Source organism: Phytophthora infestans, genomic scaffold (genome assembly GCF_000142945.1).
Source record: "Phytophthora infestans T30-4 supercont1.1 genomic scaffold, whole genome shotgun sequence".
Classification (NCBI taxonomy): Eukaryota; Oomycota; class Peronosporomycetes; order Peronosporales; family Peronosporaceae; genus Phytophthora; species Phytophthora infestans.
In genome coordinates this window covers 6758792-6786612 of record NW_003303758.1, presented here as the reverse complement: position 1 = coordinate 6786612, position 27821 = coordinate 6758792, and the positions used below count along the sequence as shown (strand labels likewise).

Sequence of the window (27821 nt, the reverse complement as noted above, 5' to 3'; positions counted from 1 at the left end):
GATCGAGGCGTACGGCACGAGATTGATCTCGTGCCCGGCACAAAGTATTGTGTCACGAGGTAATGGCCTCTCCCGCGCGAACAGTGCGAGGTCATTGATGCCTTCTTCGCCGCGAAAGCGAAGGCAGGCATGGTGCGGGAGTCGAAATCCCCGCACTCGACGCCGACTTTCTGCGTTCGTAAGCCGAACGGAAAGTGGCGTCTGGTTCACGCTTATAACAAGCTGAACAACGCAACGGTGCCGGCCCAAACACCGATCCCACGAAAGGATGTGTTGTTGAACAACATGGCCGGGAGCGTACTGTACAGTGCGCTGGATTTGATAGACGGATACTACCAAATCCTGATGCGAGAGAGTGACATCCCGCTCACCGCGGTAAGCACTCCAAGCGGCATGCTTTGGGAGTGGCTCGTCATGCCGCAGGGCTTGTCTAACGCCCCGGCGACGTTCAATCGCCTGGTGACGCAATTGTTCCGCCCTTTGCGTACCTTCGTACAGACGTACTTCGACGACATTTTCGTCCATAGCCGTGCCGAGGGAGGCAAGACGGCCATGGAGGTGCATCTAGGACACCTCCGTCGAGTGTTGGACGTGATGCGAGCGAACAAGCTCTACGCCAACATCGACAAGTGCGTTTTCGCGTCACCAGAGATCAAAGTTCTCGGTTGCTTCGTAAGCAACGTGGGCGTTCGGGCTGACCCAGACAAGGTCAAGGCCATAGCAGCATGGCCGACGCCCCGATCCCAGAAGGATCTTCGAAAGTGGTTGGGTTTGGCCAACTACCTTCACAAGTACAGCGCTGGGTACGCGGGCTTCGCTAAGCCCTTGTCGAGCCTCCTTCAGAAGGACGTCGACTGGCGCTGGGAGCAAGAGCACCAGGATGCTTTTGACAGCATCAAGGCCAGTCTCCAAGAGGCCCCTGTCCTGGCTCTGCCGGACGAGATGAAGCCGTTTAGCGTCGTCTGCGATGCCTCCGATTACGCCATCGGGTGTGCATTGCTGCAGGACGACACGGCTGGACAGGAACGAGTCATCTCATTCCAGTCCAGGCAGCTCAAAGCCGCCGAGCGGAACTACCCTGTCCATGACAAGGAGCTCCTGGCAATGAAATATGCCCTTGTGAAGTTCCGTGTTCACCTTCTGGGCTCTACGCCCTTTGTGATCTACACAGACCACGCGTCCTTGAGGACGGCGACTAACTCGCCTCACCTCTCCCAACGGATGGCGAGGTGGCTGTCCTTCTTCGCGGAATATAACTTCCGCGTCGAGTACAAGCCGGGCAAGCTCAACGTGCTTGCGGACGCCCTCTCTAGGCGTCCCGACTATGAGTTGGCCCACATCACACGGGTGACAACGGATCTATATGATCGGATACGCATGGCGTATCGGGACGATGAGGCTGTCGCGCCTATCGTCAAGTTCCTTAAGGCCGGAACGAGCGCGAAGTCCGACTGGCTCTCGTCGCGACAGCGCTCACGGCTCCACCGATATGAGTTGAAGGAGGGCCTCCTCTATTACCGGGTGGAGCCCACTGATCCTCCACGGGTGGTTGTACCCAACGACGAGGATCTGAAGTTCGACATCCTCGCGGAGGCGCATGACGCGCCCTTCAGCGGCCACTTGGGCCGCGAGAAGACCTTTCTGTCGGTCTCTCAGTCCTTCTGGTGGACCCACATGTACAAGTGGGTCGCCCGGTACGTCAAGACATGTGAAACATGTCAGCGGGTTAAACCCGCAGGGCACTCTTCGGCTCCACTACAGAGCCTGCCCGTACCGGCTGATTGTTGGAAGTCGATGAGTCTTGACTTCATCTTTGGGCTTCCCGCCGACGGACACGGCAACACCGGAATTTTGGTGTTCGTGTGTCGGCTGAGCAAGATGGTACATCTTGCTCCAGTTCCCGTCACTGTGACGGGCGAACAAACCGCAAGGTTGTTCGTCGATGGCGTGTTCCGCTATCACGGTCTCCCGGAGACGATTGTCTCGGACCGAGACCCGCGGTTCACTGCTGCGTTTTGGAAAACGCTGTTCCCATATTACGTGGGAACTCGTCTGCAGATGTCCACTGCGGACCATCCGCAGACAGACGGCCAGACAGAGCGCGCCAATCGAGTGCTCGAGGACACTCTGCGCAGTGTGTGCGCGGCAACACCACGTACGTGGTCGACGCAGCTTCCAGTCATTGCGTTTGCGCTCAACAACGCGGTGCACGCGTCCACGGGGTTCACGCCGTTCTACTTGAACGGCTTCCGCCACCCCAGAGTGCCTCTCACTCTTCGAGGAGACACTGACTCCTCTATTCTAAGTGGGGGAGAGGCTTGGAAAGCCCTTTCCTCGCAGGTCTCGGATGTGAGACCAGTTTCGCTGCGGAAACAGGTGGAATCCTTTATGGATACCAAGCTGAACATTGTCAGCAGGGTCCGCGATGCCATGGCCGCAAGATAAACAAAAGGAGTACTCGGACAAACATGGAAGAGGAAACTAAAGTATATTTGAGGTTGGGGACTTAGTGTTGCTAGACACGAGGAACCTACCTCTAGACACTGTTAGCTCTGTCGGCAGCAACAAGCTGAAGCACCGCTTCATCGGACCTTTTGCAGTCCTGGCCAGACATGGTGCGTCGTACACCATCGACCTTCCAAAGTCAATGACGACGCACCCGACGTTCTATGTCGGACGTCTTAAGCGGTACTTTGACCCGCAGGGGGTTGCTGACTCGCAGACCCCCCATGACCCAGCTCCTCGAAGCGAGGGCCGGTCACAGTCGTCGACGAGGTCGTCGGAGCAGGCACCCAAGCCTCGGTCGGGACGGCAAGGCTGCGGTCAAGACCGTACGCCGGAGGGGCTCCATACGAACGGACCCCGGCGCCATACGCCGAGTACGCTGAGTACGCCGGGTACGCACCATACGCGTACGTCTGGGAGTGTGCCGCAGGCGGATCCGGACGTGGCAACAAAGCCTCGATCCGTCGGATCATGCGAAAGGCCTCGTCCAGATCGGTCGAAGAGGCCCGGCGATCCACCCGCAGGTGCAGGCTCGCGACCTCTCGCTCCAGCAGGTCCAGGCGGCCCGCAAGACGAGCGAGCTCGCCCTAATTCCCGGCCTGGGCGGAAGCATTACCGCCAGTCCCAAGGCCAAGTGCAATCTCAAGCACGAGGACACGTTGACGGAGGCGGTAAACCTCAGGATCCTGTGTCGGACCCGCAGTAGGAGCACTCGGACGAGAGTGGCTCTCGGGAGGCGCCGAGTACTCGTACTCGTACGAGGGCACCTCGGCTCCTGCTTGACCGGAATGCAGAAGTCCACTTCCATGTGGAGCGGATCCTCCAGGAGCAACGGCGTCGCGATAAGCGACAGCTCCTCGTGAAGTGGAGGGGTTATGCCCACTCCGAGAACTCGTGGGAGCCGATTGAACGGCTCCTGATTGACTGCCCGAAGGCTGTCTCAATCTGGGAACAGAAGCGGCGGCAGCTTCATAAGTAGTCCGGGGCTTCTTGCCCGAACGGGGTACGGATGATGAATACATACCGTACCCGCGCTCATCGTGAGCGCTAGAAGCCGCGCGCTTCAGGATGTCCCTTGGCAGCATACGCTTGCTGATCAAGTGGGCAAACCTCACACGAAGATCACGCTGGTCCAGGATGTGGGACAGCTGCTGATCTTCATGGAGTTCCCATAACTCCGTGGGCGAGTACTTGAGAGTCTCCACCCACGCCCAGAACATGTCCTCACAAGAACTCCATGTGGGACAGTTCTCGGGCATAACCCAGGGGTATCCCCAAAGAGGATAGAGACCACCCCGGGTCTCGGGCTTCTTACGACAAGTCGTGAAGTCCTTAAGGGGAATGCGGTGTGGCGCGAGAAGCACACACCGAGCAGCCTCCACGTTGTCGACGAACAACTGTTCTTTCTGAACAAGGGCTCGTTCATAGATGCCCCTCGAAGTGTGGCCGCCCACAAGGCCACGAGGAGCGACGAGAAGCTCTAAGAAGAGGTCAGCCCCAGAGCTCTCCTCGGGAGGCCAATACCCTCTTGAGTTGATGGCAGCTCCCTGGCTGACGGGTGCCGCCACCGAACCCCCACGCACACGCTGGGCAGCTTGGAAATCCTCCTGCTGCTGGTCGAGGTCATTCGAGACCTCCCGGGGCTCAACAATGGCACCCTCCTCTTCCTCTTCTTCCTCCTTCTCCTCCTCTTCATCCGAGGAGCCGAAGAGACTCTGATAGGAGCGTCGAGTCTCCTTCTCCTCGCGGAGTGGAGACTTAGAGGCGGTACGCTTCTTTGAGGGCTTGGCGCCTTCGGCTTTAGAGGCCTTAGCGCGCGCAAGACCCTCGGCAAGCGAGAGACGTTTGCGAGGACTCCCTTCCTCATCGCCACCGGCTTTGGGAGTGCCCTTAGCCTTAACGGCCGGACTCTCAGAGCGCACAGAGGTCCTGGGACTGTGATCACCGTGATCACTAGCGGACGACTGCACGCTGTCTTCTTTGTGCTCACTGGGCACTGGGCTGTGCCCTCCCACAGAGCCCGCAGGAGCATCATGAGTGCTCTCGGACTCGGCATCGTCCTCACTGCCCGAGTTGAACTCACGTTCTACGAACCGAGGGTTCGGACGATTGTCTGAAGACGAGGGCGACGGACTGCGGCGCCTGCTTGCGCGCTTGTCCGCAGCCGCGTCATCCGAGGATCCGATCGCCTCGGAGGCCACCTGAGTAGCCTCCTTAAGTGCAGAGCCTTTGCCGTGAGGCTTAGTGCTCTTGGCCTGCGCCTTACCGGCTGCAGCCTTGGAGCGTGTCTTAGCACCGCTCTTAGCAGTGCCACGAGGCATGTTAACGGTCGAAGTGGAGACCTTGACGAAGAGCGCACAGGTTGCTGCTCGAGGCTCTAACTGTAAAGTGAGCCTCCGCCGCGCTCGCGCGGCCAAGTCGATGGTTTTCGACTTTGAGAATGAGAGTTTGTGACGAACATCTCTTCATTCTGATTGGTCGGTAAACCGAACCTAAGTGGGGGAGGATGTAACGGGGTACGTAGCACTAAGTGTACCCTGGTTACATGAAGTGTGACACTTCACACTTCAGGAGTATGACATGTCATACTCCGGGATATTTGGTACAAGGTACCAAGGTCGTTCAAAGCCAACCATTGGTCAAACGACATTGCATTTCTATAGGTAACTTATAGATTGTATTAAACCCAAACTTAACCTACCTATAAATATACTCAGTTTACAATCTACCTTATTTAGGTCACTTCGCTCTCTTTAATTAAAGAGGGGACCTTTGAACTGCCGTTCACTGAGAGTTTGTATACTCTCGGAAGATAACTTTCTCTAGCGCAAGGTGCTGTGTGACCCCGTCACAGGAGGTATACGACACAATATGTGTATGCAAGCTTGAAAGTGTGACCGAGAAAAATTTCCACAAGTCCCCTCGCCTAAATACGCCGGCACAGCATCCGGGTATACGTATAAGGGTATAACGTGCCCACGCCGGCTTTATTGAGTTGGGGGGGGGGCTACCGCAACGCCCCTGTCATTGCCGACATGGGGGATTGTGGTGATAGCAAGTATGTGTAATGGGGTAGGGGAATCTTACTACGATTTAGATGCGACCACACAAAGCTTTATCTAGTCCTCATCTTCATCGCACGTAAGGCCCTGCTCTTCTCGCACCACCCCCAATTTCTTCAGCTCCTTGACCAGAGCAGGAATCTCATCATTAGCTTCATCACCTTCGTCTTCATGTACCCGTGTATCACCAAGAATACCAACTCGAGCAAACCTCCCTACAATGATAGATGCCGTCAAGCTGTTCCAGCTTGTACAGACCAACGACACAATAGCATTTCTATCAGGAGAAGTAACCCGAAAGACAGAACTCGGTGCCTCCCGCTGAATGTCTGCGACGCGTTCTCGAGCTACGTCTTGCATCTCCAATCGAAACGCAGTATTAGTACGGGTCGTGATCCCAAGACGCTGCGCTGCCCGACTCACTTCAAGAGCGTGATGATCGGCGACTTGCTGTCGTAGTCGGTCGACCCGAAACTTGCGCAATTTACTCTTGAACGGGTGATTCCACGCTACGTCTGCTGGCTGGCAGACGTAAGTGTATCGTGGTGGTACTTTATGCAGCACAATGTTGATAGATGCTGCATACTCTACGACTTCTGGGGTCCAGTGCCCCGAGAAGTCGTCCCAGAGTAGCAGCATTTTGTCTTCTATGTTGGGGCCGTTTGCGAAGTGATACTCCAAGAAACGGAGAGAGATCTGCGAATTCCACCATGCAGCTGAATTGCCATAGTTCTGGCACTGATGCTGCGTCTGAAGAGCATCCATTTTGGGCCACAAAACTGGCCCAAAGCCGTGCTGGTTCATCTTGTTGCTGCGTTGTCTGCACTTATCTTTTGCATCCTTCGCTTTGAAGATAATTATTGGGGGGTATTTGTTGCCGTGCCAGTCTGCCAGTAGCATAACTGTCGCTCTCTCCTTATCCTTGCCAGCACATTTAATCCAGATCGTTCTCTCCATTGATCGTTTTTGTAGGCAAGTACTCGTAGAACACCGCGGTCTGATCCGCATTCAGCGCTGTAGTGATGTTGTGCTCGAGAATCAGCTCTTTCACCTCTTTCTTGAACTCTTCCGCCTTCAACTGTGTATCTTCGGGTGTCGTTTGACCCTGGCGGGTTTTGGCGCGAATGGAGAACCGGCTGCGCCGCCTAAAACCCCTCCGCCAAGAATGAGATGCGCTAAACAACAACGACGGAATGTCTCGGTCAGCGGCTACCTCACGGGCCTTAAAATGCAGCATCTGCTCCGAGACTGGACAACCTTCTCGCCTTAACGAGCTGATCCACATCGAGGTGTACGCTTCTGCACCGTCCGGGAGAATGGTACCGTCGCCAAGTTTGCGCGCCCTTTCATAGTGACCCTTTACTTGTAAGCACATCTGTAACGGGGTACGTAGCACTAAGTGTACCCTGGTTACATGAAGTGTGACACTTCACACTTCAGGAGTATGACATGTCATACTCCGGGATATTTGGTACAAGGTACCAAGGTCATTCAAAACCAACCATTGGTTAAATGACATTGCATTTCTATAGGTAACTGATAGTTTGTATTAACCTCAAACTTAACCTACCTATAAATATACTCAGTTTACAATCTACCTTATTTAGGTCACTTCGCTCTCTTTAATTAAAGAGGGGACCTGTGAACTGCCGTTCACTGAGAGTTTGTATACTCTCGGAAGATAACTTCCTCTAGCGCAAGGTGCTGTGTAACCCCGTCACAACATCAGTTCGATGAGGACCCGGGACGACTTCCAGTCCGATATAAGCTGCATCCTTTTTCTCCGTTCTCCTTGGTCAGTCACAGATGGATAAAACTTCTTTATCGCTTTACCAGTGTCATGAATTACGTAAAAAAAAAACAAGCACTTCCAGCTTGTGCTTGTAGGTAAATGACGTGCGACTGTAAGTTTTTGGACTTACCCGTACCAGTGGTGCACTGACGCCCCATAACAGACCTGGAAATACAAGATGTTCGATGTCGACACGAAGCAGAATCACAAGTGGGTGTCAGCTCCGTTTTAGCGGTGTCGGTATAGCATTTTAGTGCGGACAGAAGCTCACAACATATGAACTCCATTCAGGTTTCTATTGGCTAAAATGGTCTGTCGGCAATGAGAAAACGTCGGTTATGAGAGGGATAAGGCGGTATATGAGCGTCCGACTGGGCGCAGGAGGCTCGTCTCAGAATTCTAAGGAACACGCCATAATTAATTTGAACTTCAAGCTCCCTAAGATTCTCACTTATTATTTCAGTAGCCCGGCGGTCCGGTACAGGATAGCAACAATAAGCGGGTCGGCAAGCACCGCTCGCTGGCACGCTAGGTTGGCTGCGCTGCTTGCGGTTTCAGGTAAGTATGGAAGTGCCGCAGCTCACTACCGACGGGCACTGGATGGACTCGAAGAGGTGACGGCAGCGAATTCTAATCCAGAAAGCTACGCGCAGCGGTTAAAGTGGCGACTCCAGTGGCAGTTTGAGCTCGCCGAAACGGAGGCTAAGCGTTTGCGCCACCAGGATGCCATCGCATTGTACCAAGAGATCCTGCACATGCAGCCTGAGTGCATCGAGGTGCTGGTCAATTTGGCGGTGCAGCTCGCCATTGTAGACGCGAGTCGTCTGGAAGAGGCACTGGAGCTCTGCATGCGGGCACTAGCATTGCGTCCGGAATTTCCCGAGGCGCACTACAACCGCAATGTGCTGCTACGTAGACTGGGACGGCAGAGCGAGGCTGTCCGTATTTATTGGGAGTATTTGGCACGTGACGTTGGCGCAGGTATCGACAAGGGCATCATGCACGATAAACTGGCTACAGTCATGATGACTTCTGCTGGAGTAAACCAAGAGGTTCGGTCTGACAAACTCGACGATAACAACACTCTGTACGATGAAGCGAGTGCAGACAATGGAGTCACGGTTGTTTGTGTCAAGTGGGGCACCAAGTATGGTGCTGAGTATGTGAACAGGCTCTATAACTCGGTCATGCGTCATCGTGGGGGAATTCACGTGACATTTGCCTGTCTGACTGACAACGCTGAGGGTGTCGATCTTCACGAGAATTTGACTCTTCTGCCGCTAGGTGGAGGCTGGAAGGGATGGTGGAATAAGTGTCAGCTATTTTCAACTGCAACGTCTGTAAAACTTCGCTCGCTAGGCCACTCGCGTTGCCTGTATTTGGATCTCGATACTGTTGTCGTTGGCAAACTCGTCGAGTTGTTGATTTGGTCGCCTCCCTCGGGAACGTTGGGGCTGCTGAAGACAGATCACATGGCCAACGAGCAACGAGAAAGCGGGTATAATAGTAGCATCGTCGCATGGCGTATTGGTATCGATGCAGGTGAAGCTTCGCTTCTATTCTTGTACAACTTCCTCCACGCTCACTTCGCTGCTGTGAGCAAGTACATCTACAAGTTCGACCACTGGCTTGAGATGGCCCACGCTAGAGCGTGCTTTCTAGAGGACATCTTTCCGGACAAAATCGCTGAGTATCGCAGTCTCGATGAAGAGGCTGTGTCACCGCCAGCCAACGCAGCGATAGTGTGCTTTCCGCTCCTTCCAAAACCACACAATGCTACCGCACCCTGGGTCGCACAGCATTGGGTATAAGAACAAGTCGGGCGTCTTTCTAACCATCTCCTCACTTATTTCAAACTTCAAAGTACTCTCTCTACAGCGTAGTTGCACGCACGGCTACTACTGTAATTTGGATAATGCTTAATTCTCGTCGTTGCGAACTTCCAGAGACAATAACGATGAAGTTCCCCTGTCGTCTCGGGCATGAGCAAGCTTTGCCAGCTTTTCGTCCAGAGCCTTCATCGCGCGAGCCCTACGGAAGCAAATACCAGATACTTGTTAGATCACAAACTAAGCTGAAAATTTCATGTCATGATGATGCACTCACTTTCGGCGTTCAGCAATTGGGTCATTTTTAATTTCCTACAGCATTCGCAACAATGCAAGGCTCAACCACATCTTCCATGGGCAAAGGTAACTACCCGCCAAACGCACCGTGAGAATCGGGAGCATTTTAGGTTTCTGAGTTGCACGCTTCTTAAAGAATCCGCAGAGCTTAACCACGCTGAAGCAGAAGTTTGCCAGCGGTCGCACAAGTGGACTGTTGAAGCATTACAAAACACAATTAGCACTCGCAGCAAAAAACAAATTACTAAACGATGCATACGTGAAGAAGTCAGGAAGCAGCGCAATCAGCGCAAACTCATCCGACACATCGCCAACAGTATGGTCACGATTCTTGTTCAGGAAGCGGAGGTAGTACCATCCAAAGTACCCACCGAGCACCGAAAACGGCCCAGAACCCACAAGCATCAGCTTAAGTGCCGGGATAGCGGTAAAGACCATACCGGTCATCGTACACAAGCAGAAAGTAACACATGCTACGAGTGGGTAGAACTGAGAGACACAGGCCACAATCGTCAACACGATGCAGCTAACTGAATTAAAGCAACCACAGCCAAGAGGAACGTACACGAAGCTGGACGCCTGGGAGCAGAGGAGCTGTCGCAAACGGTGTCGGCTTCATATAGGCTACCAAAAGCGCCGACATTCCGCCAGTAAAACCCGAAAAGCTCGCCTCGCTACATCAGCAGAGCACCGTCAGATACAGGACGCCACCACGTGCACGAGGGCTCAATACTAGAATGCCATACAGGTAGATGGGGTTTCGAAAGATGATGTAGAGCACGAAGAGGTTCACAAATATCACCACTGCCGCTGCCGTATTGGCGAACAGCAGCAGTCGCGCGAGGTTTAGCGCACCAAGATCTGGCTCCACGCGCTTGGCCAGCCCGAAGGCCAATGGTAAAACAAACACTAGCTGCAGTTGACGGCCAGCGTTAGACATCGTGCTTACTTACAAAAGAAGCAGAAGCTAACCTGTATGACGAATGGATGGTAGAAACCCGCAGTAAGGTAGACCCAGGGGCGAATGTGGCGCAGAATGACACTTAACATACGAATTCGCTTAGAAGGACGCCCTCTATCTCCGCAGTATCAATTGCACACGACTTACTTTGCAACGGACAGTGCTAATATGCCGCCCTTGTCCTCTGCAGGCGTGAAGATGGCGCCTACGAGCCACAATAGCAGCATGTATAGCACCAAACCGACGGAGACCGGGAGCTGCTCGGTATTGACAGAAGAACGCCGATATCAATCGCTTGGTCAGTGTCTTGTTGAAAGGATCACAGCGCCACGCACCCGCATGAGTCTTCCGGTTTTTCGTCTTTTATTTTCTTCATACTTAAGTGGGAGGTTTCTCATTCGTACTTAACCTGTCGTGATTAACGTTAATACAAAAAAGCGCGCGCTAGACAAACTATGCAAGACGAGCCTCCGCCACCTCCGCCACCGCCTGCTGTGGACTCTCGTAGCCGCTCACTGTCCTCCAAGCCAGTGGCGTCAGGCCCGATACGTGCTGGAGGACGTGCTCCGACCTTTAGCGAGCTCCGCGCCGGTGGCGTCTCGTCCCGATCCGCTTCGTTGCATGTAGACGTCGAGGACGACGATCCACTATCGCCCAGGACGCGTTTGGAGGTGGAGAAGCAGCGCCAGGTGATGGAAAAGATCACAGCGACCTCTTCGGGTCTTAATACGAGTGCAGCCAATACAAGCAACACGACACCCACGAATCACAGCAGCACACGCAGTACCCCACGTTCCTACAGCGTCAGCAGCAACAGCGTCGAGTTCGCGCCCACTGGAGACCGCCGCTTCAATATGCAGACGCAACACTTGAATCCAAACAGCCAACTGTCGCCACATCGGGCCATGCTTAGTCGCGTCGACAGTTTGCTAGGCTCACAAGCGGCTCCAAGCGGCCCTTCGCCCGCTGCATCGTCTCAGTACACAGGGTCGAGTTTCTCGGCGACCCATTCCATATACTCCGCACCAAGCACCAGCACGTCGACGGCCTTGGCGACGTCGACGCGAAATTATCATCGAGAACGAGGCGAGGAACAAAGAGAACCTTCGAGCTGTGGAGCGGAGATTATGTATAATTCGCCGATCCGACTGCGACTAGGCAGCCGTCAGTGTTTGAAAATATCGACAGTTAAGGACATTAGCCAGCAGTCTCAAACGACATTGTATTTGCCGCCAAGGCCGACGGGATCAGGCACGGGAGCGGGTGGACCGGCAGGGATTGCACATCGCTCACAACTGTCGACTATCATCCAGATTGACGTGAGTGGAGATGGATTGGATGGAGACGCCGATCAGATATTCGTGCTGCAAAACACTACTCTACGCTCGGACTGTGGAGAAGTTCATTTTTCGGATGTCGTCTCGTTATACTGCGTTGGCGGGAGCTGCAAAGGACAGTTCTTGTCGGTAGACCCAGCTACTCAGACCTTAACGATGAAGAAAGGGCCAGTGATCTCCAACAGCGAGAAGTGGAGACTTGTGAATCCTGCTGCAGAGGGCCGTGAGGACTATCCTGTTAGTAACCAAGACTCATTCGTCTCAGTGGGCGCTGCAAACAGACTGTGGGGCCAACAGAAAACGATTGCAACGAGCGACAGTGTGTTGCTCAAGATGCATACAGCTGAACTCTATCTTTCCGTACGCCCCGATTGGTATGGGCAAGATGTGTCAGCAGGCACGAACATGCCGTCTGTCGTCCTGAGCAAAGAGAATGATGGTGTCAACGATACCATGCAGGTGTGGAAGGTCACGAAGTCGAATTTGCCCTATGACCCGGAGTGGAATCGAGAACGCCCTTATCTCACCGGCGAGGCTTTTGTACAGCTGCAAACCAAGCGACACAACTCACCAGATGATGGCGACTTGAACCTGCCTCCATTGTCCACGTACCCTCCTTCAGCACAGGAATCCATCATCGTGGACGATTTGTTATACGTCCTTCTGGGTGTGGAAGGCCGCTATATCAAACTAGCCGTCACCGAAACTCGTGGTGTTGACGCCGCAAGATCAACGCGCTCATTCAAGTTTGGACTGAACCAACCTGGTATGGATCCGTCTCTCCTGACTTTGGCGTCACGGTGTCTATCGCTGGGCGAGTTCTACCTAAAACTAACGCTCTACATTGAGCAGTTCTCTCGGTATGAGTACGGCCAAGTGAGTCACGCCTTTTGCGCGGCGCTGAAAACGCTGGTGAAGGAATATAAAATCATGGTTGGGCAGCTGGAGCATTTAGCAAGGAAAACAGACGGGGCAGCTTCATTTACCATCCAAAAGTTATGGTACTATGTGCAGCCAAGCTTAAGGACGTTGGAGATGCTAAGCCTGCTGGTGGACGGCTGCCGTAAAACGATCGGTGGCGGGTCGTTGCTTTCCGAGATTCAGCGGGTCATGTCCTCCCTGGCAGGTGATTCCAACGCACGCAAGGTATTCTCGTTCCTCATGGAGCGAGCCAGTGTACCGTATTTAAAGATGGTAGAACGATGGGTCTACCATGGAGATCTTGTGGATCCATACGATGAATTTATGATTCGGCGAGATGACCAAGTAAGCAAAGAGGACGTAAAAGATAACCCATACTCGACGTACTGGCAGAGTCGATACACGGTTCGTGCATCGCAAGTGCCGCTATTCCTTTCCCGCGTCGCCCAGAAAATCCTGACTGCTGGTAAGTACCTGAATGTCTTCCGCACATGCAGTCGTCAAGTGGACTGTCCATTTGCAGGGGAGCTTGTGTTTTCTTCGAGTGAATCAGTTTACGAAGAACTGATAGACAGGGCACACGGGTTTGCTAGTCGTGTGCTGCTGGACCTGTTCGTACGGGAGAACGACCTGCAGAACCGACTGATCTCGCTGAAACACTATTTCCTGATGGACCAGGGAGACTTCTTCGTCGACTTTATGGACGTAGCTGAGGTGGAGCTCAAGTTGCGAGCTGATAAATTGTCGTTACCGCGCTTGGAATCGTTGCTCCATTTGTCCCTCCAAACATCTACGTGCTCGTCCGACCCATACAAGGACGACTTGCAGTGCTTCCTGTCGCCACATAATCTCATCTCTCACATGGAAGCGATCCACCAACGCGCTCAAAAAGGCCCCCGTGACTCGCTGACAACGTTTGCGTCGTCCTCCATCGGTCACCCTGGGTATAAGGTCATTGATGCATTTACTCTCGACTACAACGTCAAGTGGCCTCTGTCTCTTGTGATCTCATGCGGTGCGTTGACCAAGTATCAGATGATCTTCCGACACGTTTTCTTTTGCAAGCACGTGGAGCGCCAGCTCTGTGACGCCTGGATGAACCACCAGGCAACCAAAGAATTGTCGCTGCGTGCTGCACTGGGACCATCATTCTGCCTACGACAGCGAATGCTGCACTTTCAGCAGAACTTCGTGTACTACATGATGTTTGAGGTGATCTCGCCCCGATGGCACGATTTCCAGCAGCAGCTAGCGAGCGCAGGGACCGTGGACGATATCTTGGAGTTCCAGGGCGAGTTTCTGGACATTTGTCTGAAGGAATGCTTGCTGACAGACCCGGATCTGTTGCGTGTCCTTACGAGACTCATGATGGTGTGTATGGCGTTCGCAAACAGCATCGAGAGCTACACGCGACCGTATTTCCTGGATGAAGAGACGATTAAAGCTGAACGCGAAGCCGAGAGGGATCGGAGAGCTGAGAAGAAGGCGCGTGAAGAGGCGGAAGTTGCACTGGCGAGCTACCAGCGTCAGACGGGAACGTTTGGCGGCAAGAAGAAAAGAAGCGTGCTTAGACGCAGGCAGTCCTCGCAGGTTGACATGCGGCGGACTCGTATCAGGGAGCTGTCCGACGATGTAAAGCGTGCATTGACGGAGCGTGAAGGCGATAAAGAAAACCCATTTGTGAGAATGACGAACGATCTCGAAAACCAGTTCGACTCGCTGCTGGGAGAGTTCATGCAGCAATTGCTGCGACGTTCGCTGTTGCAGGTACGGAAGATCCTTCGCCTGATGATACTCACTCAACCGTCTTCTGACTGTTTTAGTCGCCTGCATTTTGTCTGGCAGCAAAACTCGCATCTGTCGAATCTGTGCACGAGACTCGACTACAATGGCTTCTACACCAAGTAACATGCAGGGTCAAGAGGCGGCAATCACGTACTAACCATGGAGACGATGGTTTGTTGCGAAAGGTCGCGTCTGAAGATCCTGAATCAAATCTTTATTTGCGGCGCATTTGGTGTGAACTCCTTGATGTGCGAGGGACTGACTAACTGACCAGAGTTGTTCGCTGTTGGCTGTGATGACAGGATGCAGGCGTGACCGGTGTACATCAATGCTGCTTGTCATTGTGGGCTTGCTCCTGCTGGGAGCATCGGCGAAGCAACTGACAGTCCTCGTGCAGCCGCTGACATCCACCGCTGGAGAGCCTCTGTCTGTGCAGCCGGTGCTCGCGCTGACCGACGACAGCGGCAACATTCTTACTACCGAAAATGACGGCGTCGTGACTGTAAGCATCGGAAATAACCCGTCTCGATTCGCAATTATCTATCCCGTGGCAAGTGCCTTTACTTTCGAAAGCGGAATTGCGCGGTGTTCAGGGTTGTACATCAATCAGGCGAATGCTGGGTTCACTCTCGTATTCTCTTCTTACTACCATGGCGTGCGGACAGAAACTTCATCGTTTGACGTTGTCGTGGGTCCCCGGTACAGACTTGCGATTCTTGCTGATATCAGTACGGCTTACGGTGGCACACCGTTCTTGCCGCAGCCAACTGCAGGCGTGGTAGACAAGGGCGGTAATGTCGTGACGACAGTAACGGAGGGCTCTGTTCGTATTGAGATTGAAGTGAATCCTGTTGGAGGCATCTTGCAGCCAGCAGCCCTTCTGAACGTTTCGATTGTTGGCGGCATCGGTCGATTCCGTGGTGCATTTATTGATGTTGCCGGGTCACCGTACATACTGCGCTATACTACAGATCTGGTACTTGTAGGTGGAAACACAGTGGTCACAAACCCTTTCACCGTTGCTGCAGGTGAGTGCAACAGGCTTCAGCTCAACACTACACTAGGAGGAGCTACGGGTGGTAAGGCATTTCTTGTCCAGCCTGTGCTCAAGCTTCTTGATTCCGGTGGTAATGCTCTCGAGGCTGACAGTACAAGCAAGGTTCGCGTGGCTATTGCTGCTAACCCTTCGCGCGGAACACTTACGCCAACTGATGAACTGACTGTCAGAGTACAGAAAGGGGTGGCGACTTTCCGTAGCTTAAACATTGACAGAGTCGGGAATGGATACTCGCTGCGATTCACACTATACACCAAGGTCCAAGGCAAGAACACTTGGAAGAAAACGACTATTTCTCAGGTGTCAGACACATTTGACGTTCTCACGGGTAATCCCGTGTCATTACTCTTGCAGCGCAACCTTTCTGATGGAATTCTGGATGGCCAGCCAAACGAAATCCAACCCGTCGTGGCGCTACTCGATTCTGGTGGTAACGTGGTTTCATCACTTGAGGCGGGAACTGTCACAGCCTCTCTGGTCTCCAGCGCCTCTGTGAGTTCCAGTATAGTCGTTGATACCTCAACTGCCCCCCTACTGACAGTTGTGGGTGTGCGTGCGTTAATCAGCTCGACGTATCCGATGCCCTACGGCGTCGGCGCGCTGATCTCCGTGCAAGTGACGTTCTCAGATGACGTTTCAATCAAGGGCGCACCGACATTGGAGCTTGCATCTTCTGTTAATGGAGCGGGAGCCAATGGAGAAGCCGTAGCCGTCGCGACAACTACCGTGTGGTCCTGTAGTTACGTATTCGAGTATGAAGTCGTGACCACAGATAACACTTTGGACTTAGAGTACACATCTACGACTGCTCTATCATTAAACGGCGGACAGATCACGGACCGAAACGGTAAGATCCCCATCCTCATGTTGCCGACATTAGGCAGCGCGAATTCTCTAGCTGGAAGCAGCGCGGTGGTAATCGATACGACAGCTCCAGTGATCACGTCCGTGTCAAGTCCAATTCCAGGAGATGGCGAATATGGCACAGGGCAACAGATCAACCTGAATGTGCAATTTTCACAGCCTGTGTCAGTGTATGGCAACCCGCTGTTGCCAGTGGCGCTTACGTCAGTCGGGGGTGGCTCGGGAGGGATGCGTGACGCAGTATTCTACAGCGGAAACAACACCAACACTTTAGTGTTTGTTTACACTGTCCAGGGTGGTGACGCGACCGCGAAGCTGGATGTGACAGCGAATATAAACGTCAATGGTGGCTTTATTAAGCGTTTCTCGCAGCGTCCGACAATCGACGCGATTGTAACCATGACAGCGGTGCCAGCTAAGCTTTCCACCGTAAACAATATCGTCATTGACACTGCAATCCCAACTGTTGATGCAACGGTGGGCGTGACAAGTGGCAGCAGCAACGGCATTTACGCTCCTGGAGACGAGGTTAAGATTTTGGTAACATTTACAAAGCCAGTTTACGTGACGGGGTATCCGCGTCTAATTCTTGAGACTGGACCGATTAAGCGTCCTGCGGGGTATACAACAGGTAGCGGCTCCAAAGTGCTGACATTTGTCTATCGAGTTTCGGCTGGTGACACCGCAGGAGTTGGTTTCTTAAACTATTGGGACAACCAGGCACTTCGGCTGAATGGCGGTACTATTACTCGTTCACTCGTAGACTCTAGGGGGACGACAGGAGTTTCTGCTGTTCTATCGTTGGCGAGCACTACAAATTCAGGCAGGGCACTGGTAAACAATGCTCAATTAGCCATCGATGGGATTCCTCCGACTGTCACAAGTATTGCCATATCATCTGCACCCTCTCCGACTGTTACGCGGGGCAATGAAGTTGTGATCGGCATCAGTTTTTCGGCTCTAGTGACTGTGAACACAACAAAAGGCTCGCCCATACTGCAAATGGATGTGGGAATCTATAATCGTCAGGCCGTGTACAAATCAGGCAGTGGAAGTCAGTCGTTACTCTTCTCTTACATCGTGAGTTTGGGGGACGCAGCCCCCAATGGACTGAACTACCGTTCCAGGTCGGCTCTGGTGCTTAATGGTGCAACGATCCGACGCGCTTCCAACGCACCCACTCTGAATGCGTACTTGACGTTGCCAGATCCGCCATCTTTGAGTCCTCAGGTCATCGTAGATCGAGCATTGTCATTCGTGACGACAATTACGCACTTGACAGCCGACGTGGGCGCAGGAACGTACGGAACGAAACACGTTATCACATTGTTTCTTACGTTTTCAGACGAAGTCGCGCTATCGGGAGTAACGCCACCAGCACTGAAGATTAATACGGGCACCATCGTGTCGTACGCATCTGGAAGCTCCACACGGACGCTGGTTTTCCTCTATATCGTAAAGGAAGGAGAAGTTTCCTCCGGACTAGACAAATTTGATGTCAATGCCCTGATATGTGCTGCGCCAAATTGCGAAATCATCAACTACAACGCGCAAAGTGCAGACCTGTCGCTCGCTGCCATCAGTTTAGTACCTGCAAACATTGTGATTGACACAAGAGCCCCAAAAGTTCTAAGCGTCTACGCGGGTACAACAGCCCCGACATTTAACGGTGGCTCGTTCGTCGTTGGGGATGTGATTGAAATCGTCGTCAAGATGGATTTGGAGGTGTTTATCGAGCCTCCGCCGAGTGCATACCCAGAAAAGGCTCCTGTGCTGTTACTTAACACTGTGAAGGGTGGGAGATCTGTCTTGTGTCAAGGTTATGCGAATAACGACAGACATCTATTGCTATTCAAGTACACTGTGGAGCCAGGCGATGTGGCTCCCGATCTTATGTACCTCGACCAGAGCGCGTTGACGCTCAATAGAGGCCAATCGTCCATTAAAAGATTTTCGACTACACCTACTACAAATGCTGTGCTGGCTCTTCCTGTTCCGACATCACTTGGAGTGTCGCTGAGTGTTAATGGGAACAAGGTCCCTACCATCCTGAATGTTTCCTCACCATCCGCGAGTGGTGTCTACCGGTGTGGAGATCAAATCGCACTCACTGTGGCTTTCAGCCAGCACGTTGTCGTGAAGGGAATTCCCTTCCTTTGGTTAGATATGGGAGTGGTGCCACGCAAGGCGATATATAGCTCTGGTAGCGGTTCAACAGCTCTCACATTCGTCTACACGGTTCAGGAAGGCGATTACTCTGCGGATATGGAATATGTGGATCATCACTCCCTTGACTCGACCGTTAACGTAAATGATACGACTCCGACTGCGATCTTACATTTGTCAACAAACCCAACAACGCTGGCAGATGTTAATCTTCCGTATCCGTGTACTCAAGGCAGCCTCAGCTACAACAAGAACCTTCAAGTGAACGGCCGCAAGCCCAGTATTGTATCAACACGCTTCGTGTCTCCTGATGGTCTTTACAAAGTCTTAGATACAGTGGCAATGGAGGTAATATTTAGCGCTTGTGTGGTCATTGATAGAGGCCCACTGGGAGCACAAGGCCCTACGCCTAGGCTTCGATTTCAGCCTAGTCCGGTCTCGTCATTGTCAGCTTCTGGGTCTACTACGATCACGAGATATGGCATCTACGTGAGTGGAAGTTCCAGTCCAGCGTTGCGGTTTGAGTACACAATCAAGACAGGAGACACTGCGCTTGCTCTGGACTATGCTGGTACGACGGCCTTGGAGCTTAACGGTGCTCGGATATTGACCTGCACGGCCAACGCAAACGTGGCTCCAACGCAAAGTGTGGATCTGCATTTGAACCCCCCTGGCGGACGACTACTCGGTGATACAGCCAAACCAATTGTGTTCGGGAGAGCTACTTTCACGGATCTTGTTGTGGACCGTCTTGGTTTTGACTACAGGGTCAACTTTAGTGCACTGTGCAACCAGACGGCGCTTGAAACCAGTGCATATTTCGACATGCTTTCTTCCGCTGTGTATGGATTACGGAGCTCTCCTTTTGCGAGTGGTGATCGGTTAGGCTCAAGCGTTGACGTGGATGGTGACACACTCGTACTTGGTGGACCTGGTACAAGCCAGCCAGTGGCTGCAGTTCAGATCGTGACAGCTTTGGGCGATGCAGAAACCTTCGTCAATGAAATTCAAGTTCTTGAGACAACAGCAAAGCAGCAACCAGCCGTGCAGATTCTGACAAGCACAGCTGCCCCTGGAGAAACCATCGGCGGCTTTTTCTATCTGAAACTGGGGGTTATCGGGCCAACCCGCCGTCTCCCGTATAATGCCGACCCCACTCAAATGAGTGTGGCTTTGGAAATGGACTTGGGGTTTGGGCTTCAGACAGTTACCGTCACCCGAGAGCCTAACACGTACTGTGCCTGCAGTAACGGGTACGTATGGCATATTACATTTCTTTATGCCGAAGGCTCCCTGGACGCGCTGACTGTAACCAGCAGCAGTCAGCTTACAGGAAGATCGGCGTCTATTGGTGACGGAAGAAGTGGATCATCAGCGGTGATATCGGTACCCTCCACTACGCTCGGGGGCACCATGACACTCCAGCTGGGCAACTTTATCACACGGAACATCAAGTACGATGTTGATGAAGCAGAGCTAACGACTATTCTGACTCAGGATTTACATTTGAATGTCTGGAGCGTCTTACGTTCTTCGCCGAGCGCGATGGATACCTACACCTGGCGTGTTACGTTCACGGCAAGTGACACGCTTTATGATGTGCCTCAGCTATTGCCACAGGGTGTGCTGATGACCGGGTATGGTGCAGGGTTGACTGTGCGCACGGAGCGTGACGGTCAGGGTCGTTTGTCAGGGTTCTTCAGGCTCCAGTTCCGAACAGATATATTCCCAAATGATGAAACTGATGATATCCCTGTCGGTGCGAGTGATCACGATGTTGAAGTCGCGCTGGAGAAACTGGTGTCAGTAAATGATGTTACTGTCCGTCGTACTAATGCCATGAATATTTATGGTGGATACTCGTGGACAGTCACGTTTCTGCAAGTGAATACCAAGAATGACTACGGCCCCGTGATAGATACATCAGGCCATTTACCTTCACTTGTGCCTGTCATTACCAAGCTTAAAGGCACAAACGCTCGTGTTGTTGTCCAAGTTGGTGGTTACGAGCCGTCGTCGCTGTCAGCTGATAGTTCAAGCACCAATGCTGGACTACCAGGCGGCTCGGCTGGCATGGTGACAGTCTTTTCACGCGGTAATAATGACTGGAGGCAACAGGGTGGCACGATTGCTGGGCATGATACCCGTGGCGGCGATTTATTCGGTTCCAGTGTTAGTTTGCAGGGCAACACGTTACTTGTGGGCGCACCCGCTGCTGCAATCTTCGGTGATTTTGAGAAACAGTCACTGTTGTGTGATGCCGACGGAGGACATTTGCGCATTCTATTCAATGGGAAGGCGTCGAATCCGGTTGCATTCGATGCAAATTTGCAAGAACTCCAATCCGCGATTGCTGCAGTAATGTCAGTAGATTACAGCGAGGTTCAGGTCGACACATTCTTCACTACGTTGTGTTCGGGGGTCGAGATTGGACTTACATTGCGGGCAGGCGACCACGGAGATGACGTGGGGAATATCCCTGACCTTGTCGTTGACCCGAGTGCATTAACAAAAGGTGTTGGCGCTGGAAGCGCTCAAATGCACGAGTATTCCGCTGGCTCGTTTCGCAGTGATGGGGCTAGAGCCAAAGGACTTCAATGTGGTGCCGCCTACATCTTCACACGAGACAAGCAGTTGAGCACTTGGTCGGAATACACAAAGTTCGCACCACCAGCTGCTCAAATCGATGACGTGCGTGATTATGGCGGTGCAGTTGCGCTCTCCGACCCATTTGCTGTCGTGGGAGCCCCTGGGGCTTATAACGAAGAAGGTCGTGTCTTTGTTTATCAGTTCAACGGGCTTGATAAATGGCTACTTTTCCAAACTCTCAGTGCTGCGCCTAATGCGATTACGAGTGGGGATCGATTTGGAGACTCTGTGGCGATCTCAGGAACTGTAACAACGACTGTGGTTGTTGGTGCCCCGGGCTACGCCGATAATAGTGGGGCTGTGTTCGTATTTGACCTGGTGAGCGGCTACTTCCAAAGTCGCCAAATGCTGATGCAAGTAATTCCTGAGATGCGGCCCGGAGATCGCTTCGGAAATGCGTTGGAATTGGATATGATCTTTACCTACACGCTAGTTGTTGCTGCCCTCCGTCATACATATCGTCGTGATGGCGCAGTTGATGCAGTGGAGAGTGGCGTGGTCCTCGTGTTTGTTCGACGCAGCAGCAGTGACATCTTATTCGTGCTGCAACAAGCTCTATATGCGTCAGATTTACGCGCACGCGATCGATTTGGAACAAGCGTCGCGGTGGCGAAAGACACAATTATTGTTGGTGCTCATGAGCTCTATGAGGGTGAACGCACAACTCGAAAGGCGGTGCAAGCTCTCACAGCTAGCGTCTTGAAGAATAAGACCACAAACACTATCCAAGGTGGTTCGTTCATGCTTAGCTTCCTGCGCTCCAACGCTGGAGAAGACCCGACAAAAGTGACGACTATGAGACGGGTGGAGACAAGAGCGATTGCGTACGACATCAGCTCATCGGGACTTGAGGTGATTTTAGAAACGGATTTTAATCTGACAGACGTTGTTGTACATCGAGATGGCCCTAGCGCGTCTAAAGGATACTCATGGTATGTAACTTTCACAGGAAGCTCTGGGGAGATACCGCTGTTAGAGGTTGACAACACGCAGCTTAAAGGAGGGGAAATTACGGTGAAGTGGATCAATCACTTGGCACCAGTGTTACGAGGAAGCGCTTACGTTTTCACTCGGGATAGCATCGGGAAATGGGCCGAACAGGCATCATTTTTCCCGCGCAAGAAGCAGTATTTTGCTTGGTTTGGATCGGCAGTTGCAGTCCACAAACGTACCGCTGTCATCGGAGCACCTAACTTGGATACGTATGTATCAGGAACGAACTCTGGAGGTGCCTTTGTAGCCGACTTGGGAATTATGGCTCTGCGTTTCTCGACCAAGACATATAACGTGCTTGAAGGAGACAGTTTGGACGTCACAGTGCAGCGCTGCAGTCGGCTGGGAGGTTTTTGCGCGGTGGACGTATCGGCTGCTCCTCAGCTTTATATCGAGTACGATACAGGGGATGCTTTCTCTGACCGACAGTCTGCTTCGACGAACGTTGCTGTTATTCCAAGCATTGGACCTTACAGGAAACTGTCGAGTCTGGACGCTTCTGGTAAACAAGGATCATCATCGGTCTTCTTTGCGAACGATATTATGGGCCAAGAGCCTTTCCCGCAGGAGGGGAATGGACGATGGCTTGCTGCTGATGCAGTTGGTACAGCTAATGGTCGGAACCAGTTCTACGGCAGTAGTGAGCGACGATCGCTCTGGGTGGACTCAATATTTGACTATGCTGGCACCTCGGACTATTCATCCAGCTCGGGGGAGCTTTTCTTTGACGGCGTAGACGATCTTACTCATACGTTTACTGTTCAAACAACAAATGACTACGTGGTAGAGAATCCCGACGAGACCGTGATGATGCGGCTATCGCTTCCTGGTATTTGGCCTAGTGTGACTGGAGACTTGTGGTCAACGCTTACTATCAAGGATAACGGAGATGGTGGAAGTGGTACGCGCTCATACTTAGCGCATCTGAATCCAGAGCCATCTGTGGCTCAAGCACAAAGTGACTATAGCAGCTCTGTTAGCATCTTTAGTGCTGGAAATGTAGCTGCCGTCGGTGCACCACTTGAGAGAAACAAGGCTGGTGTCAAGTGTGGCGCTGTGCACTTATTCGTACGTCGAAGCGGGTTTTGGGAGCGTGATGTCACGGTTTTCCCGTCCGATTGTGTCCCAGGTATGCTGTTTGGGACATCTGTGGCGATTGATGGGAGCCTTGGCTCGATTCGAGCTATCATCGGTGCTCCAGGTGCTGACGCTGCGTTCATTTATTACTATCACCGAGAAAGATTAAGTCCGGCAGCTAGATGGGTGGAGGAGTCACGGCTTGATGAACCCACTTTACCCACGGAAGATATCAACCACAATTACGCAGGCTCAAATGCTGTAGCGATATTTGGTGACATCGCGGTCGTGGGAGCTTCAGGATTGGAAAACGTGTATGTCTATCAGCGAGATGTAGATGGATTGTGGAAACTTGTGTCGACACTGCATGCCGGTGACCGTGTACAGCATCAGATACTGGAGCGTACGGTAGAACAAGGGTACGCTTTTGGACATGCCACGGATATGGATAAGCGGACAATCATCGTTGGAGCCCCGTTCTCTGACGCTGGCGTCTTCACTGCCCAACAATATTATAGCGCAGACTTCGATCGTCGCTATTTTGCGAAAGGTGCTGCTTATGTTTTCCACCTCGAGGCGCAGGAGCAGCGAATTATTTTGCGCACAAGCAACCCGCTAATTAGTGGCTCATTTCGATTAATAGCAACTCGACGTGGGGTTACTGGCATTACACGCGCAATCAGCTACATTGCTACGGCAGCAGAAGTTAAGGCGGCACTGGAAGGAACGAACAGCCAAGACGGCGATGGATCGACCATTGAGGCATTAGGATTCAGACTCCTCGAAGTTGGTCGTACAGGATCAATCGATCTGGGCTTCAGTTGGATTGTGACATTCATCGGAGAAATAGTGACAGTACCAATGATGACAGCTACATGGCTTGGAAACGGGTGCTCTTCGTGCGAGGCCTTCAGCAGCACTTTTATCCCTGATCCAACTCGACAGATACTAATTTCTGAGGTTGTTGCGATCGGTACTGGATGGAAGCAACAAGCTCGGTTGTCAGCTCCAGACGGGAATCCTGGGGATCAGTTTGGCCTTAGTGTTGGTCTAAGCGGTGAGCAGGCCATCGTGGGTGCCGCTAGATCGAGTGCGCTAACGACTACGACGTGGGATTTTGAGACTGGAGATCTAACAGGATGGTTGACTACGGGGACAGCGTTTGACCAGCAACCAACGTACGGTGACAATAGCTACGGACGTGTGAATACTTACCGGCCAAGCTCATTTGTCGGTGCGTCGCCACCAGGTCAACGGGCCAACCATGAAGGTCGCTACTGGGTGGGTACATTTGAGGCGCGTCCTGGAGCAGGGAAGGCAACGACTGCAGCACAAGTGGCAGCTCAGATGTGTGCATTCGCCAATGACGAGCTGTGTCGTGCACCAAATTACAAGTTGCCAAGTGCGAGTGCATCAGTGGGCACTACCCAAGGAGACGGACCGCAGGGCACGCTCACATCTCTTCCCTTTACAGTCGAGGGACAGTGGATGTCGTTTCGTCTTGGCGGCGGCTGCGATATCCGAGTTGTGTACGTGGAATTGCTGATTGATGGCCAACCCGCAGCAGTCTCTGAATCGGTGGCGGCGGAGCAGGTCGCGGTAGAAGGCACAGTGGACTGGACTTCTACTACTACATCGGCAAACAAAGTTTGCCCCGTTACTGCCACTTCAAAACTTCGAGCCACCGGTCGGTGTCGGGAGACTATGCAAGAAATTACGTGGGACTTGAGCGCGTTCGAGAATCGGACGGCACAGATTCGAGTCGTGGATGCCTCCAGTAATCCCGTGTGGGGCCATATCAACTTCGACGATGTGCGCTTTTCGTGGGGAGCTACACGTGCTGCGCAAACAACAACATCGAGGGCTGGTGCAGCCTACACATTCCGTCGTCGCGCGCCGGGAACGCAGTTCCCCACTGCTAAATGTGAGGGCATAAACCGATGGACTTGCGAGTGGGAGTTCCAGGCACGTCTGGCTGCCAGTGATAAACGTAGTGAGGATCTCTTCGGATCAAGTGTTGCAGTAGACGACGTCTTGGGCGTAGCAGTCGTTGCTGCACCTGGTCAACGTGGCGTCGACGCCAATAACACGATCGATCGTGTGCTAAGCGATGGTCTTGACACAAGCAAGGAAGGACTTGGAGCGATGGAGCAAGTGGGAAGCCTCTACGTGTTCCGACGTGCCGACGAAGTTCGTGACGGTGCTGGTGTATTACTGCGCACACCCAAATGGGCCTCTAAAGAAGTCGTGAAGATGCAATATCCGCAGAAACAACGCCAATCTCACTTTGGTGCTGCACTCGATCTGGACGGCAGTGATTTACTTGTTGGCGCACCAGGAATCTCAACATCTCCCGTGTTACCGCAATCTGGCCGTGCTTTTGCCTACGATTTAGCACTCACAGGTGTCAAGTTTACAAACTCTTGGTTCGCATGTGTCGAGGGGAATACCGACGGTCTCGTGGGGTTGACATTATCACGCTCTGCAGCAACTAGCAACTTGACTCGACCACTGACTATCGGCTACGCGACTGAGGATCGCTCTGCTGTCGGAGTGGACGCTTTGAAGTTTGCAGCCTGTATGAAAGTCGCATCGACTCTGCGTAAAGATTGTGGAGACTACCAGCAGGTTGCAGGTGAAGTGACTTTTGCTGCTGGGGAAACCTCTAAACTGGTGACAATTCCCATCATGGAGGACTTGTGTCTCGAGCAGTGGGAAAAGCATTTTGTCGTGCGACTGCACGTCCCTGGCGGGGAACCATTACTGGGAGAGGATTTTATAGCTCGGGTGCGGATAGATGATGACGACTTTAACAGCGAGACCTGTTGAGGGAATATACAAATCTCTTCTGTAGCCCATACCAAAAATATAAACAAATGGCTTCTGGCCTCTGTCATGAGCTTATCAGAGACCATACTGCACCCATTTGTTCACGGAGACCTGAACAGATGGGTGCGGTGAAGTCTTCAGTTCAGAGCGTTGGGTGAAAAAAATCACCCTTTATTGAAAACCGTCTGGAGTTTATCCTTACCTTGCTTCAGTTCGAGATCACCCGCTTGCCGTCATGGGTTTGCACTGTTCCAAGGCGTCTGCGTCAGAGGTCGCAGCGAAACCAAGTACAGTGCCAGGAAAGGAGCTTGGGCCGATCGAGTTATGCTCACGCCTGAACACGAGTCTGTCAATCGGAACTCACCATCGGAGCCCTCTCAAGAAATTCCCCAACTGCTTTTCGAGCGTGGAGGCTGTGAACTGGATGCTCGAGCACAGGCAGGCGAGGGACAAGAGCGAGGCCGTGCGGAAATGCCAGACATTGCTTCGTCGACGCTTCATTGAGCAGGTCGATGGACCTGCCGAGTTCGAGTATGACGGCAAGCGGTTCTACTGTCGTAAACAAATAAACAAATTTAAAAGGCAAGAACAAATATATTAATCATACTTATTGCTTGACATGCAACAGGCAGAAAGACCCCTTCTTTAAAAGAGGAAGGAAACAATAAGTTGCGAACGCAAATCACGACAAGTTATATGACACATATACGGCCCGCCGCAAGGCCTTCTTCAACTGTTATTAAATAAAATATTACATGTATTGCTTGACGTTGCCAACGCCCCCATGTTGAAGTCGTTGAAGTTGTTGTGATCGTCGCCTTCAGAGTCTTGGGTGGGACCATCGGGCCAACGTCGAGAAACGCTCACGTCTCGACACTAGCTTCTGACACTCGTGTTCAAAGTGACTAAATTTCCACACCGCAGAAATAGCGAGTCGCTGATCACGATGTAACAGTCAGAGGAACTAGACAAGTTGTCTAAGACAACGAGCTACGTGAGCTAATACTTCATGTATGAAGAAGTACAGCGTAGTACGTATTTATGGAAACCGGGTGAGCAGTGCTCACTGAGCACACAACTCAGGGGACGTGAATAACATATCATTACGACCCAAGAAAGAAGACAAGTATTATTAATATACATGTATGCACAATACGACTCAACCCAGGATAGTCTCACGATTGCTGAATATGCCCCAGCGGATTGCATAATTCCATAGGTGTGCACATGTTCTTCGAAGTACATGTGAAAACATGCTTATCCTCGACGCTGTAGTCCAATCAAGACAGGCCAGATCTCGCGAGCGAGCGCAGCCATCTTCGCGAAGAGCGGCGATCTTATCTCCAGAGGTGATATGGTGGCTCCAAACGCCCGTTTCAAGTCAGAGAAATGACAAGGAGCGCCACCCAAGTGAAATGAAATACAACGCAGTAGCTTCGCCTTTCGGCGGGGCTAAAGCGCTGGAGCCACACCCGTCTGGACTGGTGGAAAGTGTCAAGCGCTACATTGCGGCAACGTTGAAGCCGATGTGGCTCGTCTCTCTCCGGTACAAAGCTCGCAGGCACAATGGACCTCGAGAGAGCATGAGGCAAGTTGCCTGGCAACCGGTCGCGTTCGTTGCAGCCACTTGCCTATCCGCCGAAAAGCAAAACAACGACAAGATCTTGGTGGCAACAAGTAGTAAGGCTTGCCAAATT

At 52.4% G+C, this 27821-nt stretch overlaps 4 protein-coding genes across 4 annotated transcripts; 3 read left to right on the top strand and 1 right to left on the bottom strand.

The window, feature by feature from the left end:
• Positions 1-7718: 7718 nt before the first annotated feature.
• PITG_01156 (uncharacterized protein) lies at positions 7719-9170 on the top strand (the record flags this gene model as incomplete). The annotated part of the gene is made up of 1 exon (XM_002909626.1): positions 7719-9170. One exon carries the CDS (start codon positions 7719-7721, stop codon positions 9168-9170), a length of 1452 nt encoding a protein of 483 aa, XP_002909672.1.
• A 108-nt stretch (positions 9171-9278) lies between these two features.
• Positions 9279-10673, bottom strand: PITG_01155 (uncharacterized protein; the record flags this gene model as incomplete). The annotated part of the gene is made up of 8 exons (XM_002909625.1): positions 9279-9390; positions 9466-9500; positions 9573-9678; positions 9790-9974; positions 10063-10159; positions 10232-10398; positions 10458-10527; positions 10606-10673. 8 exons carry the CDS (start codon positions 10671-10673, stop codon positions 9279-9281), a joined length of 840 nt encoding a protein of 279 aa, XP_002909671.1.
• A 678-nt stretch (positions 10674-11351) lies between these two features.
• PITG_01154 (gamma-tubulin complex component, putative) lies at positions 11352-14612 on the top strand (the record flags this gene model as incomplete). Its single annotated transcript, XM_002909624.1, has 5 exons — positions 11352-11439; positions 11527-12157; positions 12209-12833; positions 12930-14471; positions 14550-14612. The coding sequence occupies 5 exons, from the start codon at positions 11352-11354 to the stop codon at positions 14610-14612; spliced, it is 2949 nt and encodes a 982-aa protein (XP_002909670.1).
• A 172-nt stretch (positions 14613-14784) lies between these two features.
• PITG_01153 (uncharacterized protein) lies at positions 14785-26124 on the top strand (the record flags this gene model as incomplete). Its single annotated transcript, XM_002909623.1, has 3 exons — positions 14785-14800; positions 14855-24255; positions 24361-26124. The coding sequence occupies 3 exons, from the start codon at positions 14785-14787 to the stop codon at positions 26122-26124; spliced, it is 11181 nt and encodes a 3726-aa protein (XP_002909669.1).
• Positions 26125-27821: the final 1697 nt, after the last annotated feature.